The sequence below is a fragment of the Geotrypetes seraphini genome, chromosome 7, assembly GCF_902459505.1.
Source record: "Geotrypetes seraphini chromosome 7, aGeoSer1.1, whole genome shotgun sequence".
Classification (NCBI taxonomy): domain Eukaryota; kingdom Metazoa; phylum Chordata; class Amphibia; order Gymnophiona; family Dermophiidae; genus Geotrypetes; species Geotrypetes seraphini.
Genome location: NC_047090.1, coordinates 136,587,100 through 136,603,565, shown reverse-complemented (window position 1 = coordinate 136,603,565; position 16,466 = coordinate 136,587,100). Strand labels below are relative to the sequence as shown.

The 16,466-nt window shown below is 43.3% G+C and overlaps 1 protein-coding gene across 9 annotated transcripts in view; it reads left to right on the top strand.

The window, feature by feature from the left end:
* The window catches only part of TXNDC16 (thioredoxin domain containing 16), a 129,887-nt gene that overhangs the window by 2,555 nt on the left and 110,866 nt on the right, over window positions 1-16,466 (top strand). For 6 of the 9 annotated variants that reach the window (XM_033951998.1, XM_033951989.1, XM_033951990.1 and 3 more), the window contains exons 2-3: window positions 6,996-7,194; window positions 14,602-14,681. In XM_033951998.1, coding sequence (XP_033807889.1) covers window positions 7,023-7,194; window positions 14,602-14,681 — 252 coding nt within the window. In that variant the 5' untranslated portion in view covers window positions 6,996-7,022. The remainder of the gene's footprint in view (window positions 1-6,995; window positions 7,195-14,601; window positions 14,682-16,466) is intronic. The other 3 variants (XM_033951994.1, XM_033951996.1, XM_033951997.1) reach the window with 1 other exon arrangement.

Sequence of the window (16,466 nt, the reverse complement as noted above, 5' to 3'; positions counted from 1 at the left end):
CCTGATTTACCTTCAACCTACCTTCTACTCTGTCGTCTATCACCCAATCCCATATATATGCATGATACCCCAACTACCGGCCGATCAGCAGCCTCTGCATCCTGCTTGCCTGACCCATGATCCTGCCTAATAAACCCGCTGACCCTCTCATCCATCCCCCCTGCACAGCAGAACCCTGCTGACTCTCCCGCCGCAAGACCAACATACTGAACCTCCGCTCTCTTCAGCATCAGTGGCAGCACTCTGAAAAGGCTGCTTTACAGCCTTTCCCGCCGGGGCCTTCCCTGTGCCACTGCATCACTGATTACACCAGTTCAAGACCCTATCAAATATCTGCAAGAGCCCCCACAAAAATATGTCTTCAATTTTTTTTAAACCTGCTTTACATTTGCACACAGCTAAAACGAACCAGGCAAATGGTTCCACATCAAAGGCCCAACTATTGAAAAGGGTAGAGGCTTTTGTGTTCAGGCATGCAAAAGATAGTTTTGCATGTTATGATTTTATTGAGCATGTGGGTTGATAAAGTCACAATACATTCATAAGATAAAAGGAGCAACAGCATAAATGGTCTGATGTATAAAGCACAGTACTTTAAAACACTGTAGCAGCTAATGCAGCTGCTTCAAAAGAGAGAGATAAGTATACCTAAAGACACCTATCAATCAAACCGCTGAATTTTGATTTACTTCCAAGGCTCAAATGCATTATAGTACTCCTGGTGGAATTCTGCACAACTGCACAATGCAGAATTTCTGCAGAATTCCCCATCCGTGCAGAATACTGCACATACCTTCCATTCTGCCCCTGTTCCCATCCTCTACTCCTCCCCAGCGCGGGTTTGGCCTCTCTCTCTTGGACTGCCCCCCCTCTCCCCGCCATGAAATGTGACATATCTACAGCCTCCCAAAGAAGCTGCAGTGGTGGCAGCCAGCTGGTAGAGTCAGTGTTGTGAACAGGCAGCTCATGGTTGGCCCTGCCGAGGCCTTCCCTCTGCCGTATCACTTCTTGTAGATGGATGATGTGACAGAGGGAAGGCTCTGGCAGGGCCAGCTGCAAGCAGCCTGTTCACAGTGTTGCCTCTGCTGGCTGGCTGCCACTGCTTCTGCTCTGGAAGGCCTGCAGGTATGTCACATCTCCTGGAGTTAAGGTTTGGTCGAAGAGAGGCCAGACCCGCATTTGGGAGGGGGAATGGATGCTAGACACAATTAGAGAGGGGGAGGAGGGAACATGGATGCTAGGCCCGTTGGAGTGGGGGAAGGAAGAGGAGGTGACATGGTTCCTGGACTGAAAGTAGGAGGGGATTCATGGATCCTGGACTGCAAGTGGAGGGGAGGAGGGAGGGGAAATGGATACTAAACCTGCAGGGAGATGGGAGGGGACTTGGAAGATGGACTAGTAAGTAGAGGGGAAAGGGGATAAAAAGGAAATCCAGGCCAGAAAGGGGGATGAGAAGGAAGAAGAGATGCTTGATTGTAGAGAGAGAGATGCCAGATCATGGGGAGTGGGATGGGATTCAGGATGCAAGCAAGAGAGGTGGTGAATGGATTGAGGGGATATGAATGTAGGACCCTCAAGGGGGAGTTGGGGGTGGTAGAGAGAGGAAGAGAATGTGATCAAGACCAGAAACAGGGTGGGAAAGGAGGAAGAGATTCTTAACAGTGGAAAGAGAGATGCCAATTGGTGCCCAGTAGGGGATTCAGGGTGCAAGTGATGGGATGGGATTTAAAGGGAGACAGAACAGCAGTTGGAGTAAGAGAGGGAACTGAGGAGGCTAGGACTTGAGAGAGGAAAAGGAAGGAAGGAAGGAATTTCAGGCCTCAGGATTGGAGAATTCTACACAAAACAGTACAAATAAACTTTGCAGAATTTTGAAATATTGTGTGCAGAATTTTCAAAATGTTTGCACAGAATTCCACAAGGAGTAATTACAGTAGTCTGTTTTTGCCAATACAGTATAATCTCGTTATAATGGACTCGCTTATAACGGAACCTCGCCTATAGCGGACAAAGTCCGCTGGTCCCGGCAGTGTGCCTTTATAAACATACAGAAAATCATCGCATATAGCGGACTCGCATATAACGGACTTTTGGATATAACAGACAACCAATTTGGTCCCCAGAGCTTCTTTTAGCTGTAGTTTTGTTCGGCTATAACGGACATGCAGGCTCCGCCTACAAGGCGTGTGGCGTGCCGGTGATATAGTATCACAATGCAGCCCAGAAGAAAATGACAGAGTATTTTTCTTTCCAGTACAGTACGACATAATGCTTTAGAACATGTTTTAGTGTTCTGGTTTTGCAATCATTTCGTGCCACACCAATATTTTGCTGAGTTTTGTTATTGATGTTGCTGATATGCTTGTGCAGTGACTTGTCGTTCATTGATTGTACGTTATTTCCAGTTGACCTAAATAAAGTTTAAAAAAAATGCAACTCTGGATATAACAGACTCTGGATATAATGGACTGTTTTTCCAGGTCCCTTGAAGTCTGTTATAGCGAGATTATACTGTACCATATTCTGCACAACAATTTGAAAATCATAAGGGAGCATAAGCTTCAATTTACTTCATGCAACTGAAAAAAAAAGAGGATTGTACAACCTGTTTTACCTGTTGCTGCATTGATAATGTACTATCCAAACCACCCCCAAACTTCTCACTTGTTTTATTGGAAAATATCTATCATATAGCTGAATTACAGGGGGAAAAGTCCTTTCAATTTGTTTCCCCACTAACATAGTCTAAGTTTTGTCCAAATTAAAAACTAACCAATGTTCTCTCATCTCATGTATTCACAGGCAATCTCTTTATCAAGTTTTTGGTTGCACTACCGAGAGCACCCCCTCCCCCCCCCCCCCCCCGTACATCATCTGCATATACAGTAAAACCTTGAATTGCAAGTTTCTTGGTTTGCAGGTGTTTTGCAAGACAAGCAAAACATTTGATTAAATTTTAACTTGATATACAAGCAATGTCTTGCAATACAAGTACATACAGTATACACACATCACAACTGAGCTGATGGTTCTTCTCTTTCTGACGCTGCAGAAGTGTAGCGACTGTTCTAAATGAGCGAGGTCTTGCAATACAAGTATGTATAGTATTTTGTATTAAAGTTTTTGGGTTGTGGAATGAATCGTCTGAGTTTCCATTATTTCCTATGAGGAAATTTGCTTTGATATACGAGTGCTTTGGATTACAAGCAGGCTTTTGGAACAAATTATGCTCGCAAACCAAGGTTTTACTGTATTCTAAAATATATTCAGCTCTTGAAAAACAGCTTTCCCAGCGATTGTTCATACACATTAAACAGCAATAATGATATTGCTGCCCCCTGTGGCACCCCCAACTTCACAGGAGTACACAGGTTCCGTCACCTGCATCAAACATTCAGTCAGATAAGATACAAGCTTATCTGACTGTATTCCAGTTCTATGCAAATGAAATAACAAAAAGATTGATAGTGGTCATACCAAGTGCTGAAGGTATGTCCAACATTACAAAACAATAACAAATATTGCTATTTCATACTGCAGCTTATCTACAGTTGACCCAAGTAATATCTCAGCGTAATGAGCTGTGGAAATCCACCCTGTTTAGATGTTCTGTCCCATGGGCTCCCAGGCATATAAAAAAAAAATTTTGTTGCTTGGGTTTGCCTAGTTTAGCTTTATTCCCTCTTGAAAAAAAAAAAAGTGTACCCAAATAGAGTAAGGGCTGGTGGAGATACTGGAGTCCCAGAATGAAGTCGGCTGTGTGAGAAGGCAGGTCTGTACTTGCCTGTCATGTGGCTAGGGATGATTGGCAGCAATCCACAGCTATTGGTTCTGTCTACCATTTCTGCAATGGGCCATTTCTGACTTTGGAAATGGACTGATGGGATTAGGGTGCTGCCAGAGCTGCCTGCTCTGCTCCATGCACTGAAGCATCAAAACCGCAACTTTGGCAGTAATGGCAGCCATGTTTGATTTTCTTTCCTTTTCTCCTGCTATTTGATGCATCAGGAAAGGTCTCAGCCTCCATTGGGGCTTGGGGGACTAAGGCTTATTTCAAAGGTCTGCTTTTGGGATGCCCCTGATGGGGGCCCCTGGCTCTTTTTGGCTCCGGGGCTTAACCCAAATGATTAAATAAGCCCTGCAGGCAAAGGCTGGCCCCTCGGTCATCAGTGAGGCCCCTAAGGACCCAGAGACTCCCAGCCAAGGTCTCATTCTAGTAGCCAAGCTTTCCTGGGGGGGACTGGGGTCTCCCCTTGGGCATTTCTGAATGATCCCAAGAGGATCAGGAGGGTCTTTCGAACTCTTATTCTTCTTCAGACTTTGATTTTGAGGATTCTCCTTCCAAGGAGGAGTGACCCCATTTTATTTGGCTCATCCATCAAGAGGAGCTTTCCTGTTTTATAGGTGAGGTTATGCAAGCCCTGGGGATTCTTGATTCTTATACTACAGAGCTTTCTGAGGGGAATCCTTTATTGGAGGGCCTCATTGGTCTCCTCAAGCATTTTCCGCTTCACAAGGCCCTCATTTGAATGATACTGGAGGAGTGGGAGTCATCAGATGGGTCTCTTAAGGGGGCCAGGGGCCTGGAATTTCTTTGTACTTTTGTTCCTGAGGATTTAGAGAGGTACTGGATGTACCTCAAGGTGGATGCGCTCATCACAGCAGTCACCAAAATTCAGGTTCAGCTCTTTGTGAGCTCCACGAGAAGTAGGTGGAAAAGTAGTTCTGCTTTCTTTTACCTTTTGGACATCTAGCATTCAGGCCTACATCTTTGGCAGCTAGGTGGCAAGGCTCATGCTTCATTGGCTGCAGCAGCCACTGGAATCCCTGGCTATTTCTCTTCTGGAGTCTAGCACAGCCTTCCTGGTTGCTGTTCTTTATACTTGATCTGTCTTTCCTCTTGGTCAGTAGCCACCTTGGTGGTGGGTCAGTACTGGCTGTGGCTGCACCACTGGGTTGTGATTAGCCTCCAAAATGTTTCTTAGTTAGCTATCCTTTTGGGGGTGGTGGTTGTTCAGAGAGAGCCTTGAGAATCTGGTGTAGGATATGGAGGAGGCACACCCTTTTTATATCCTAGAAGTGCGACAAAATGACTCTCAGCAGTCTTTGGGAGTGGGCTGGTTTTGGCCAGCTAGGCACTCTGTGCTCAAGGCCTTGGGTTCAGGTGGGTGCTTTAGGCTGAGCTCCTTTCGTGGGCCCAAAAAAGCTGATGAATCTGGCTCCTCCAGTTGGGCTAGAACAGCCTGGCATACCTAGTGAACGTGTGCTGGGCCTCTTGGTGGTTCTGGTAAGGGGCAGATTAGTTCCCTTCCTCCATGAGTGGGCCCACATCACCTCAGATCAGTGGGTTTTGGAGGTGGTCGGAAAAGGTTACTCACTGTAGTTTGCCCATACTTTTCATAAGCGTTCATGGTGTCTCATGTGGCTTGGAGTTAAAGCAACAGGCTGTTATTCTTGCAACTTGCAACATTTGATTGGAACCCATCCCAATAGAGGAGCAGTGACTGAGACAATATTTCATTTATTTTGAGATCCCAAGAAAGGGAGACTCCTTTCGGCCCATCCCGGAGGTAAGAGGAATGAATGATTGCCTTTGGGTACAGCACTTTTGCATGGAAACTCTCAGGTCTGTGATCACAGCACTTTTGCATGGAAACTCTCGAGTCTGTGATCACCTCAGTTCATCTGGGTAAGTTCTTGATGTCCTTGTACCTCATGGTAGCCTCACATAAGAACATAAGCAGTGCCTCTGCTGGGTCAGACCAGAGGTCCATCATGCCCAGCAGTCCACTCACGCGGCGGCCCATACAGGTCCAGGACCTGTATAGTAATCCTCTATCTATACCCTTCTATCCCCTTTTCCTTCAGGAAATCATCTAATCCCTTCTTGAACCCCAATACCGTACTCTGTCCTATAACACCCTCTGGAAGCACATTCCAGGTGTCCACCACCCTTTGGGTGAAGAAGAACTTCCTAGCATTGGTTCTGAATCTGTCCCCTCTTAATTTTTCCGAATGCCCTCTCGTTCTTGTAGTTTTTGAAAGTTTGAAGAATCTGTCCCTCTCCACTTTCTCTATATCCTTCAAGATCTTGTCAGTCTCTATCATGTCCCCTCTAAGCCTTCACTTTTCCAGGGAAAAGAGCCCCAGTTTCTCTAATCTTTCAGCATATGAAAGGTTTTCCATACCTTTTATCAATCGTGTCGCTCTTTTCTGAACCCTCTCGAGTATCGCCATATCCTTCTTAAGGTACGGCGACCAATATTGGACACAGTACTCCAGATGCAGGCGCACCATCGCCCAATACAACGGCAGGATAACTTCTTTCGTTCTGGTTGTAATACCTTTCTTGATAATACCTAGCAATCTATTTGCCTTCTTAGAGGCTGCTGCGCACTGTGCCGATGGCTTCATTGTGGATCTCCACATGAAGTACTTCTGATTTTTCTGTGTGCTTGGGCACCATTTCCAATTTCAAGCTTTAAAACCTTTGGGCTGGCCACAATCTTCTACATCTTTTCCAAAGTGATGGTGGTAGCAGCCCACCTGAGACACCAGAGCATCCCTGCTTGGACAGTTGGCTGATTTGGGCTGACTCAGAAGTAGAGGCTAGGGGGAGCAACTTCTCAGGACATTACCTTCCTGCAGGGTCTGGGCTAGGTGGTGGATCACCTGATGAGCCACTTGCTCCCTACCCAGGTTCTGGAATATCTGGAAGTCTGCTTTGATATGGTTCAGGAGATAGCTTTCCTTCCAGAGGATCGGTTGGCGAAGCTGCAGGCCCAGAAATGCAGGCTGTGTGAGCTTCTGATTTCCAAGGTTTGGGACTACCTACAGCTCCTGGGCTCAAAGTGGGTGACATAAACCAAGTAGTTTATAATGACTAAATAGAATTGTAAAGGTTATCTGGTGAAGCTGAAAACAAAGAGAGAAGTATCAAATAGCTACTCGTACATGCTAAATCTTTGAAGATGATCATTTTATATATTTTTCAGGTGAAACTACTAGAAGATGTATAGCTGATGTTTGAGCCAAACAAGATGAATGGATGGATTTCTCATTTCGTTTTTTTGCTATTGTGCATCTTTAATATGCCCGTGACAAATTCCAATGTGTTGTACGAGCTCAGACACCAGGAGTATGTTAGCAATGAGAATCCAAGAAAAACATCGCTTATTTATTTCACTAAAGATGGTAAGTCTAGGAATTTTGTTATTTCAACAACTGGTTGAAAATCAAGTGATGGTTTTGAGTTTGAGCAGCTTAAAATAAAATGAAAATATATTTCCTTCCTTTAGAGTAACTGAAAATAAATTTATATTTTGTGGTAGTGTGTTTTTATAGTTCTTGATGTACTTTTGTAGGACTGCATGATGTACTGTATGTATATTCTTAAACTCATTGCTTTGAACTCCAGCTTTGCATCCCTAAGCAAGTTCTCTTTTTAGTATATCCACAAAGAGTAGAGGTACGAGAGATCTGCATACATTTTGGTTAGGGCTGCATTTCGATTAAAGATGGTGCTTAGCCAGCAGTCTGGGTACAGGAGGATACTGGGGGGGGGGGCATGCCTTTCCTCCGCACATTAGGCATCATACCTTTGAAGGTGGGGAAACTGAAGCCCTGCCAATAAAAGAAATACATTGCCAGAGCTACTTTGTTATGCTGTCTCAAGACCAACAAAGTTAGTGGGGTGACTCCAGCCACTGCTCCCCGAGCATGCTTAGTTCATGCATAAACTGAGCATGCTCAGGGACTGCAAGTGTTGGTGGCTGGAAGCATTCAGCTGACTTCTCCGCTCCCTGAGGCAGTATGAGGAGGAAGTGGGCAACTCAGGCAACAGATTTCTTTGGCTGACAGGGCTTTAGTTACTCCACCAGCCTATGAACAGGTACTGCAGCTTTGGAGGGGGCCTAAGTCTCCAGAGGACTCTCTAATGTCTTCCTTTTTCCCGCTCTCAGGTCCAACTCTATCTCTCTTCCCCCCCTCCTTAGTCCTAGGTTAAACTCTCTCCCTCCTAGCTTCTAGCCCCTAGCCCTAAGTCCATTTCTATCCTTCCCTTCCCCCTAGCCCCAGGTCCAATTCTTTCTCACTTTCCCTCTCCCCCCCCCCCCAGCTCCTAGCCCCAGGTCCAATTCTCTCTTTCTCTCCCTTCCCCCCTCAGGTCCAACTCTATAATCCCCTCCCTCCCTAAGTTTCCCTCCTTTTATTTATTTGGTTCATTTTATATCCTGTCCTCCCTGACGAACTCAGAATGGGCTACAAGGTTGATATGCATAATGCATAGATAAATTTACATGTGGACAGTAGAGTTTGATCATCTTAGGATAACATACATAGAGAGAATCAAGTTTAACATACAATTTGATCATCGTCACTTAACATACATAGAGTGGATCTAGTTCAGCGTACATTTGGTATACATTTCATTGGAAAAAAGTGATTGGATAGATATTTAGATTGAAGGAGGTAGGGTGTGATGATCTGTTGGTCCATCACAATGATGAGGACTAAAAAGGTGCTGGGGTTTAGGTATTATACTTAGGTGTTTTACTGTAAGGATACTAAGTGAAGGGATATATGGCAAGAGGTAAGTTTTTATTGCTTTCCTAAAGCTCATAAGTCCTTTGATGGATTTGAAATGAAGAGGCAGTTGATTCCAGTAGCTTGCTAGGAAATGGGAGTAGGATCAGCATTTGGTGCTCTGGAGTTAGAAGACATAACTGGGGGGGGGGAGTGGTATTTGCAGACATGTTTCTTCTTGGGAGCGGAGTGGTCTATTTGAGATTTATGGAGGAAGCTTGGCTGATATGTAGCTGGGTGCCATGTTGTGTAAGGACTTGTTTGCTATTACTAAGCCCTTAAAGATATAGCATTTGGTAATGGATAGCCAGTGGGATGACAATAGCGTTTGTAGATGGGGCCATGAGCGTGAAGGACCTTTAGGAGTCTAAATGCTGTACTTTGTACACATTGAAGGCACTGGAGATTGTTTGCTGAATGCAGTAGTCCATGTGGGACAGGATGAAGACATAGAGAAGTTTGGAGAAGTAGTTTCTTATTTTCCAGAGCTTCTGGAGATAGCAGAATGAGGAAGACTACTTGAGAGATATGATTACAGAGTGAAAGGTTTGTGTCTGGAAGTATCTGTAAGCTGCAATTATGGTAGTGGCTTCCCAGAGAAGAGAGGGACGGGTGTAGATGCAGTGCTCTTTGCGGATCCAAAAGAGTTCTGTTTTGGAGGCGTTTAGTTGCAGTTTGTTTATAGACATCCAGTTTATTATTTCCGTAAGAAAGTTATGTCTCCCCCTGAACGGTCTCATACACCCCATCCCCCCCACATCCCACCACACTTTCATGCTTTCCATCATGACTCGATACCTCCTACACCCCCTTCCACAGTTAGATGCCCCCTCCCACATCCAGTTTACAGTTAATCTAGTCTTCTTTGGCCCTACTGAAAGACAGCCTGCAGCCTACATGGGCTTTTCCCTCCCTTGGACCTGGCCCAACCCCTTCTGATGTCAGGGGTTGGGCTGGGTCAGAGGCAAAGGCCTGGTGCAGGCCGCAGGCAGCTTTTCAGCATGGCTGCCGCTGGCTACAGAACCAAAGAAGACTGGATTAACTGTAAGCTGGGTGTGGGAGGGAGCATCGAGCTGAGGTGGGGTATGGGGCTGCGATAAAGTGCAAGGGAGGGAGGGATACCAGACCGTGGTGAGGAGAGGAAGGAACGGATGCAGGCAGGTTGAAAGTGGGCTGCAGGTGTTTAATTATTAATCACAACTAAATTTTAAAATCATGATTAATAATTAAAATGCAGCCCTAATTTTGGTTTACCATGGACCAGATCTGTGTAGAATGCATATGGACTGGTGTTGAGAATTTTTACCTAAATAAGAGCAATTATCCCAGGACAAGCAGGGCAGCATATTCTCACAGAAAGGTGACATCATGGACAGTGCAAAAGTATACTGTCACTTTTACTTCTTTAGAAGTCTCGAGACTGCCCGTACCTTCCTGCTCGATGTCGGCTTGTTCTTAGTTTTCTGTGGAGCTAAGAAGATGTGTCTTAATGGAGTCTCTCCAATTGCGCTATTTTTCTCCTTTTTATGCCGTCCTGGTTCCTTTTCTTCATTTCTTTTATTTTTATTTTGTAATACAGTATAATCCCGTTATAATGGACTTCAAGGGACCTGGAAAAACAGTCCGTTATATCCAGAGTCCGTTATATCCAGAGTTGCATTTTTTAAAAATTTTATTTAGGGCAACTTGAAACAACGTAAATTGATGAACAACAGTCACTGCACAAACCATATTAGCAACATCAAGAACAAAACTAAGCAAAATATTGGTATGGCACGAAATGATTACAAACCAGAACACTATACTGGAAAAAAAAATACTCTGTCATTTTTTTTTCTGGGCTGCATTTTGATACTATATCACCGGCATGCCACGTGCCTTGTAGGCGGAGCCTGCATGTCCGTTATAGCCGAACGTTTCTCAGTTGTGAAAGTTCCTACTTTTTCAAGAGGGGGTGACCTTTCTAGATGTTTATGGGTCAAGGAACAGCGTCTTATTCTTAAATTAAACACCTTACACCCTGGTGGTCTTAACAGTGAAATTGAATGGCAAGCTTTTTTGTAAAATGGTTTTCATTTTTACACATTTTGTCATAAGAACATAAGAAATGCCTCCGCTGGGTCAGACCTGAGGTCCATCGCACCCAGCAGTCCGCTCACGCGGCGGCCCAACAGGTCCAGGACCTGTGCAGTAAATTTCTATCTATACCCCTCTATCCCCTTTTCCAGCAGGAATTTGTCCAATCCTTTCTTAAACCCCAGTACTGTACTCTGCCCTATAACGTCCTCTGGAATTGCATTCCAGGTGTCCACCACATGTTGTGTAAAGAAGAACTTCCTAGCATTTGTTTTGAATTTGCCCCCTTTCAACTTTTCCGAATGCCCTCTTGTTTTTTTATTTTCTGAAAGTTTGAAGAATCTGTCCCTCTCTACTCTCTCTATGCCCTTCATGATCTTGTAAGTCTCTATCATATCCCCTCTTAATCTTCTCTTTTCCAGGGAAAAGAGTCCTAGTTTTTCCAATCTCTCAGCGTATGAAAGGCTTTCCATCCCCTTAATCAGTCGTGTCGCTCTCCTCTGAACTCTCTCTCGAGTAATGCCATATCCTTCTTAAGGTATGGTGACCAATACTGGACGCAGTACTCAAGATGTGGACGCACCATTGCCCGATACAGCGGCAGGATAACTTCTTTCGTTCTGGTTGTAATACCCTTCTTGATTATACCTAGCATTCTATTCGCTCTCTTAGTGGCAGCTGCGCACTGTGCTGTCGGCTTCATTGTCATGTCCACCATCCCACCCAAGTCCCTTTCTTGGGTACTCTCATTCAATAACATCCCTCCCATCGTATAATTATACCTCGGGTTTTTGCTTCCCACATGCAATACTTTACACTTCTCAACATTGAATTTCATCTGCCATCTCTCTGCCCATTCCCCTAGTTTGTCCAAGTCTCTTTGCAATTCTTCGCAGTCCTCCTTTGTCCGAGCTCCACTAAATAGTTTGGTGTCGTCTGCAAATTTTATTATTTCACACTTCGTCCCTGTTTCTAGATCATTTATGAATATGTTAAAAAGCAGCGGCCCGAGCACCGAGCCCTGCGGAACACCACTCGTGACCTTTCTCCAGTCTGAGTAGTGGCCCTTCACCCCTACCCTCTGTTTTCTACCTTCTAACCAGTTTCTGATCCATCTATGCACGTCTCCGTCCACCCCATGGTTCTTCAGTTTCCGGAGTAGACGTTCATGAGGCACCTTGTCAAAGGCTTTCTGGAAATCTAGGTATATGATGTCTATGGGGTCTCCTCTGTCCATCTGTTTGTTAATTCCTTCGAAGAAGTACAGTAAGTTAGTCAGGTACGATCTTCCCCTGCAGAAACCATGTTGGCTGGTTATCAGAAGTTCGTTTCTTTCAAAATGTTCATCGATGTTTTCTTTTATCAGTGCTTCCGCCATTTTCCCCGGAACCGAGGTCAGACTCACCAGTCTGTAGTTTCCCGGGTCACCTCTTATCCCTTTTTAAAGATGGGCGTAACGTTGGCTATCTTCCAATCCTCTGGAATCACACCTGTTTTCAGAGATAGGTTGCAAATTTGTCATTGTTTTTCATTTTCATTTTTACTTTTATTTTCATTTTTTCAGTTTACCATCTTCTCTTTTCAGTCAGCATTCATTTTTTAACTGAAACCTGACATTCTATTTCTTGTTTATACTTACAGCCGGCTTTTCGCTGCGTCATGAATAATTTATTAGATGGATCATTCAGCTCAGCTGATTTGTGTGTGGTTCCGTTCTTTACGGCACCGCGTCATATCTTTTTCATTTAAACCGGCATTTTTCAGCCATTCACGAATGAAAGATTAGAAGAGTCCTTTCATTATATGGCAAGTACCCTCCTTCTGTGTAGCCTTTTATAGTATCTGTTAAATGTTTGATGCAGTTAAATTTGCTGTACACTTTTATTTAAATATTGTCATTTATGTTTTTGTTACCAGAGATAAAATTCTTGTCCGAATCACACCACAATATTTCTTTGGCATTTGCAGTCAAATCATTCTTCTCTTGGGTTCCTTGAAAAAGACCTTCGAAACATGGTCCATGTCGGGACCTGCAAATTCTTCTTTAAGTTAAGTGGAAACATTTTTTCCTTTGTTGCCATTGAAAAATATAACTATTAGTACCTACGAGCATTTTGCCTTGGTCAGCATTTTTTGCATTAAAGTCATACACTGTGATGGGACGGTGTGGCCGGCTATAGGAGTCTCGGCTCTTGGTCGGTTCACACATTTTCTGAGTGTATGTGAAGATTATATAGATGTATTTCACATATTTATACTTGTAACCTAATATATTGAGAAGTCTTGCTTGCATTTTCATTGACTCTGTTTTGGTCACAAAATCACTCAAGCTTTGGAGGAAAAATTGATTCTTCCGATCTCATGTTGGCAGTTTTTCCTTCGATGTCAAAGCCTTCTACCAGCTTCAAGACATGTTCTCGGTGCAACAGGGCCATATCAGTCATTGATCCACACAATTAGTGTCTTCAATGCCTTGGTCCTGAGCACCGAGTAGACTTTTGTCATCACTGTTCAAAGTTACAAAAGCGCTCTTTGAAGGCTCGATGTCTACAGCAAGAGACACATTTTAGACCCTAAGATCCATTGAGGATATCCACTATGTCCTATGTTGAAGAAGCTGTGTTGCCACAGGCACCACAATTGCTGCTTTTTTCTATACAGCCCAGCATCCTTCTGGCTACAGCCACCACCTTGTCACACTGTTTTGTTGCCTTCAGATTCTTTACCCCAAGATCCCTCTCCCCATCCGTGCATATCAGCCTCTCACATATGGTTCCCTTGGATTTCTGCTCCCCAAGTGCATCACTCTGCACTTCTTTGCATTGAATTTTAGTTACCAAACATTAGAGCATTCTTCTAACTTTTGCAGATCCTTTTTCATGTTTTCCACTCCCTCTGGGGTGTCCACTCTTACAGATTTGGTATCATCCGCAAAAAGCCTTACCTTCTAACCCTTCAGCAATGTCACTCACAAATATATTGAACAGAATCGGCCCAAACACCAATCCTTGTGGTACTCCACTACTCACCTTTCTTTCTTCCGAGCGAATTCCATTAGCCATCACTTTCTGGCTTCTGCCATCAACCAGCCTTACCTTCTAACCCTTCAGCAATGTCACTCACAAATATATTGAACAGAATCGGCCCAAACACCAATCCTTGTGGTACTCCACTACTCACCTTTCCTTCTTCCGAGCGAATTCCATTAGCCATCACTTTCTGGCTTCTGTCCATCAACCAGTTTTTTTAATTCAGTTCACCATATTTGGTTTTAAAGTCAGCTGGTTAAGCTTATTCAAGAACCTCCTGAGAGGAACTGTGTCAAAGGCTTTGCTGAAATTTAAGTAAATTATATCTAGCACAATTCCTTGATTGATCTATTTCTCTGGTTTCCCAGTCAATCAGATCCATTTGGTATGATTTACCTTTAATAAAGCCATGTTGTCTCAGATCTTGTAACCCATTAGATTCTAGGAATTTCACTATTCTCTCCTTCATCAACACTTCCATTATTTTTCCAATAACCGAAGTGAGGCTTACAGGCCTGTAATTTCTCGCTTCATCTCTTCGACCACTTTTGTAAAGATGAACCATATCTATTCTTCTCCAATCCCACAGAACCACTCCTGTTGTCCACAGAGAGCACCTGCTACAGGTAAGTAACTTCAGTTTTTGATTTTTGTTGTCCAAGTACCTGTTGAATTTCTATCATAGCATTGCTTTGATTTATCTTTTTAAGGGACCATGGGCATTTTATTCATAGTACAGACGTATATCCTATATTATAGATTTTTGTTCTGAATTTTCAGAAGGACTATATATGTCACTAACATTTGCATTGTTGGCTGAGCCATATGAATGTAATTCATTGCATTAACTATATTTGTTCCTACAAAGGAAGAATGCTAGTAAAACAAATGTTTGTTTATTCTTTTATTTTAGCTTCTCCAAGTATTTTTTTTCTTGAACAACTTGAGAAATCAGTTGAACCTCTTAAGGATTATGGGATTTCAGTAGCAAAGGTAATTAAAAGTGGTGTGTGGTTTTGTGGTAGCAAGGAATTCTTGAATTCAGTTATTTTGGTAGCAAATTTCAGTGTTATGAAATTAATTTAATTAATTAATTAAAGGTATTTATTTACCACCTATCAAAGTTATCTAAGTGGTTTACAATCAGGTCCTGGTGGGCTCACAATCTATCTAACATACCTGGGACAATGGAGGATTGAGTGACTTGCCCAGGGTCACAACGAGCAGCATGGGATTTGAACCTACAACCTCAAGATGCTGAAGCTGTAACTCTAACCACTTCACCACTCCGTCCACTTTCATAGGAATTCTGTGAGTGTCAGAGTAGTGTTGGAGCATTTAGCACAACAGGCCATGGCAGAACCTCTACCATGGCTTAGTAAAAAGTGAGTTTAGTAATAACTTGGGCTGCACATTGCTTAAAATTTTAATCGCATGATTAATCACAATTACAATTTTTAATTGTATGATTAATTACATGAAGTTTCCCCCTCAAATTTCCACTTGTACACTACAAAACATAGACAGCAGAAGTAAATTTTAAAAAATCACATATATCAGTTGCTAAACTGAAAATAAAATAATTTTTTAAATCTTTGTTGTCCAGTGATTTTATTTTACTAGTTACCGTATTTTTCGCTCCATAAGATGCACTTTTTCCCCCCCAAAAAAAGTGGGTGGAAATGTAGGAGTGAATATACCCCCCTTCCCCAGTACCTTTTAATTCCAGCCTTGCAAGAACTGATGGCAGCCATTCAGGGAGCGGCATGGGACCAGGCAGGAGTGCAAAAATATACCCCCCCCTTCCCTGGTACCTTTTAATTCCAGCTTCGCAAGAACTGGTGGCAGCCATTCAGGGAGCGGCACGGGACCAGGCAGGAGCGCAAAAAGCTTGTGCCTGCCTTGTGCGCTGCTCTGTCGCAAGAGAAAGAGGCAGCTGTCCAGCAATGGAGGGGCAGGAGCACGGAAAGCTCCTGCCGATACAGCGCTGGATCGCTGGAATTTTAAAAAAAGGTACCGGGGGGATGTGTGTGTGTGTGTGTGTGTGCCTTGCCTGCCTGCCTGCCTAAACTGCCTCAGGGTATATAGGGTCCGATGATAACTTCATTCAGCATATCCCTCCCATCCACCCAGAATCCTAGAAATTCTCCAATTTTAATACATACCCCATCACAATAATGGGGAATGTTAGGAGTAAGTGTAGCTGCTTATAGGATCCCAACTCTCAGATTCGGTTCAGAATTGTTTTTCTTGTTTTTTCCCCCTCTACACTAGGTGCGTCTTATGGTCAGGTGCGTCTTATAGAGCGAGAAATACAGTATTTTTTTTATTGTTCACTGTCTCTGGTTCTGCTCCTCAATCTGTGCTCTGAACTCTGTTTCAGAGTATCCTTTCCACTCACTATTTATTTTTTTTCTCCTCTCTTCTTCATTTCTTGCCCATATCCATCTTTCATATTCAACTTTCTTCCATTTTATTTTCCTCCTCATCACTTGTTTACTCTTTCCAAAAATACTAGGATTAGGGGGCATGCAATGAAGCTACTAAGTAGTATAAAACAAACTAGAGAAAATATTTCTTCACACAGTGTGTAATTAAACTCTGAAATTCTTTGCTGTAGAATTAGGTGAAATCAGTTAGCTTAGCAGGGTTTAAAAAATATTTTGATAATTTCCTAAAAGAGAAGTCCATAGGCTATTATTCACTGCTTATTCCTAGGATAAGCAGCATAAAATCTGTTTTACTACTTGAGATCTAGCTACATACTTGGGACCTGGG